The 1,225-nt window shown below is 34.6% G+C and overlaps 1 protein-coding gene across 1 annotated transcript in view; it reads left to right on the top strand.

The window, feature by feature from the left end:
• Window positions 1-1,225, top strand: part of SEPP1 (selenoprotein P, plasma, 1) — an 18,586-nt gene that overhangs the window by 2,889 nt on the left and 14,472 nt on the right. The window contains 1 exon segment of the mRNA XM_012664769.1: window positions 98-330. Within this exon segment, the coding sequence (XP_012520223.1) occupies window positions 111-330 (220 nt within the window). The 5' untranslated portion in view covers window positions 98-110.

Raw genomic sequence — 1,225 nt, 5'->3', positions numbered from 1 at the left:
ATAGGAAATAGAATTACATCTGCTGAATTTATAGAAATTCATAGTTATGGCTGTGAAGTTATCTACGAAGAAGACTGACAGATTTTCTCTTTTACAGGACAACCTCAGAAATGTGGAGAAGCCTGGGGCTTGCCCTGGCTCTCTGTCTCCTCCCCATGGGAGGAACAGAGAGCCAGGGCCAAAGCTCCTTATGTAAACAACCCCCAGCCTGGAACATAGGAGATCAAGATCCAATGCTGAACTCCTCTGGTTCAGTGACTGTGGTTGCACTTCTTCAAGCTAGCTGATACCTGTGCATTCTGCAGGCATCTCGGTAAGATTGTCTTTCTGTGGTTTAGGATATCTTTAGAGGAAAGCTATTAAATACAAATACATGTATGTACATAAAATAAAATAAAAATGGAAACAATATATTAAATCACATTTTTGGAAAAACTGTGTTTGCATAAAACATATCAGAAGAGAGAAACTAGGAGGATATACACCAAAATATTCACAGTAGTTTTCCTGGGGTTATGGAAATTTTTAACCTATATGTTATAACTTCCTACTAACTACATATTACTTGTGTAATGAAAAGGTTCTAAAATGTAATTCTGAAAATAGATCAGTTATTTCAATATAAGAAGCAGAGAAGACTGTTTTGCCAACGTAGAAAGAACACGAGACTTGCTATCAAAGGTCTTGGGTCATTTAAAAAATATATATTAAAAATATTGGTTGGGTTATTCACCAAATATCCATTGGGTAGAATTCTCTGTACAGTTGTTCCCCAGTGACTATGAAGGATTAGGTTCTAGGATGCCCCTCATATACAAAAATCCACGAATGCTCAAGTCCCTTATATAAAAAGGCATTGTATTTGCATATAATCTATGCACATCCTCCCATATATTTTAAATCATTTCTAGATTACTTATAATACCTAATACAATGTAAATGCTATGTAAGTAGTTGTTATACTGTATTGTTTAGGGAACAATGACAAGAAAAATGTCTACTTGTTCAGTACCGACACAACCATACATTTTTTTCTGAATATTTTTTTATCTGCGGTTGAATCAACTCTATCTGTGAGATGGAGTCTTCAAAAGTTTCAGAGTCTTTTACAACAATATAAAGAACAGGTATGGGTCAGTCAAAAACAGTAAGAAGGAAAAGTTTCATGTAGAAAAAAATATAGAGTGAGAAGGAAGAGGGAAGAAAGTACTAATCAAATTAAATG

This window comes from Propithecus coquereli, unplaced genomic scaffold (genome assembly GCF_000956105.1).
Source record: "Propithecus coquereli isolate 6110/MARCELLA unplaced genomic scaffold, Pcoq_1.0 Scaffold91, whole genome shotgun sequence".
In the NCBI taxonomy this organism is placed as follows: Eukaryota; Metazoa; Chordata; class Mammalia; order Primates; family Indriidae; genus Propithecus; species Propithecus coquereli.
Note: the sequence above shows the minus strand (reverse complement) of the source record. Positions and strands in the feature narration are given on the sequence as shown.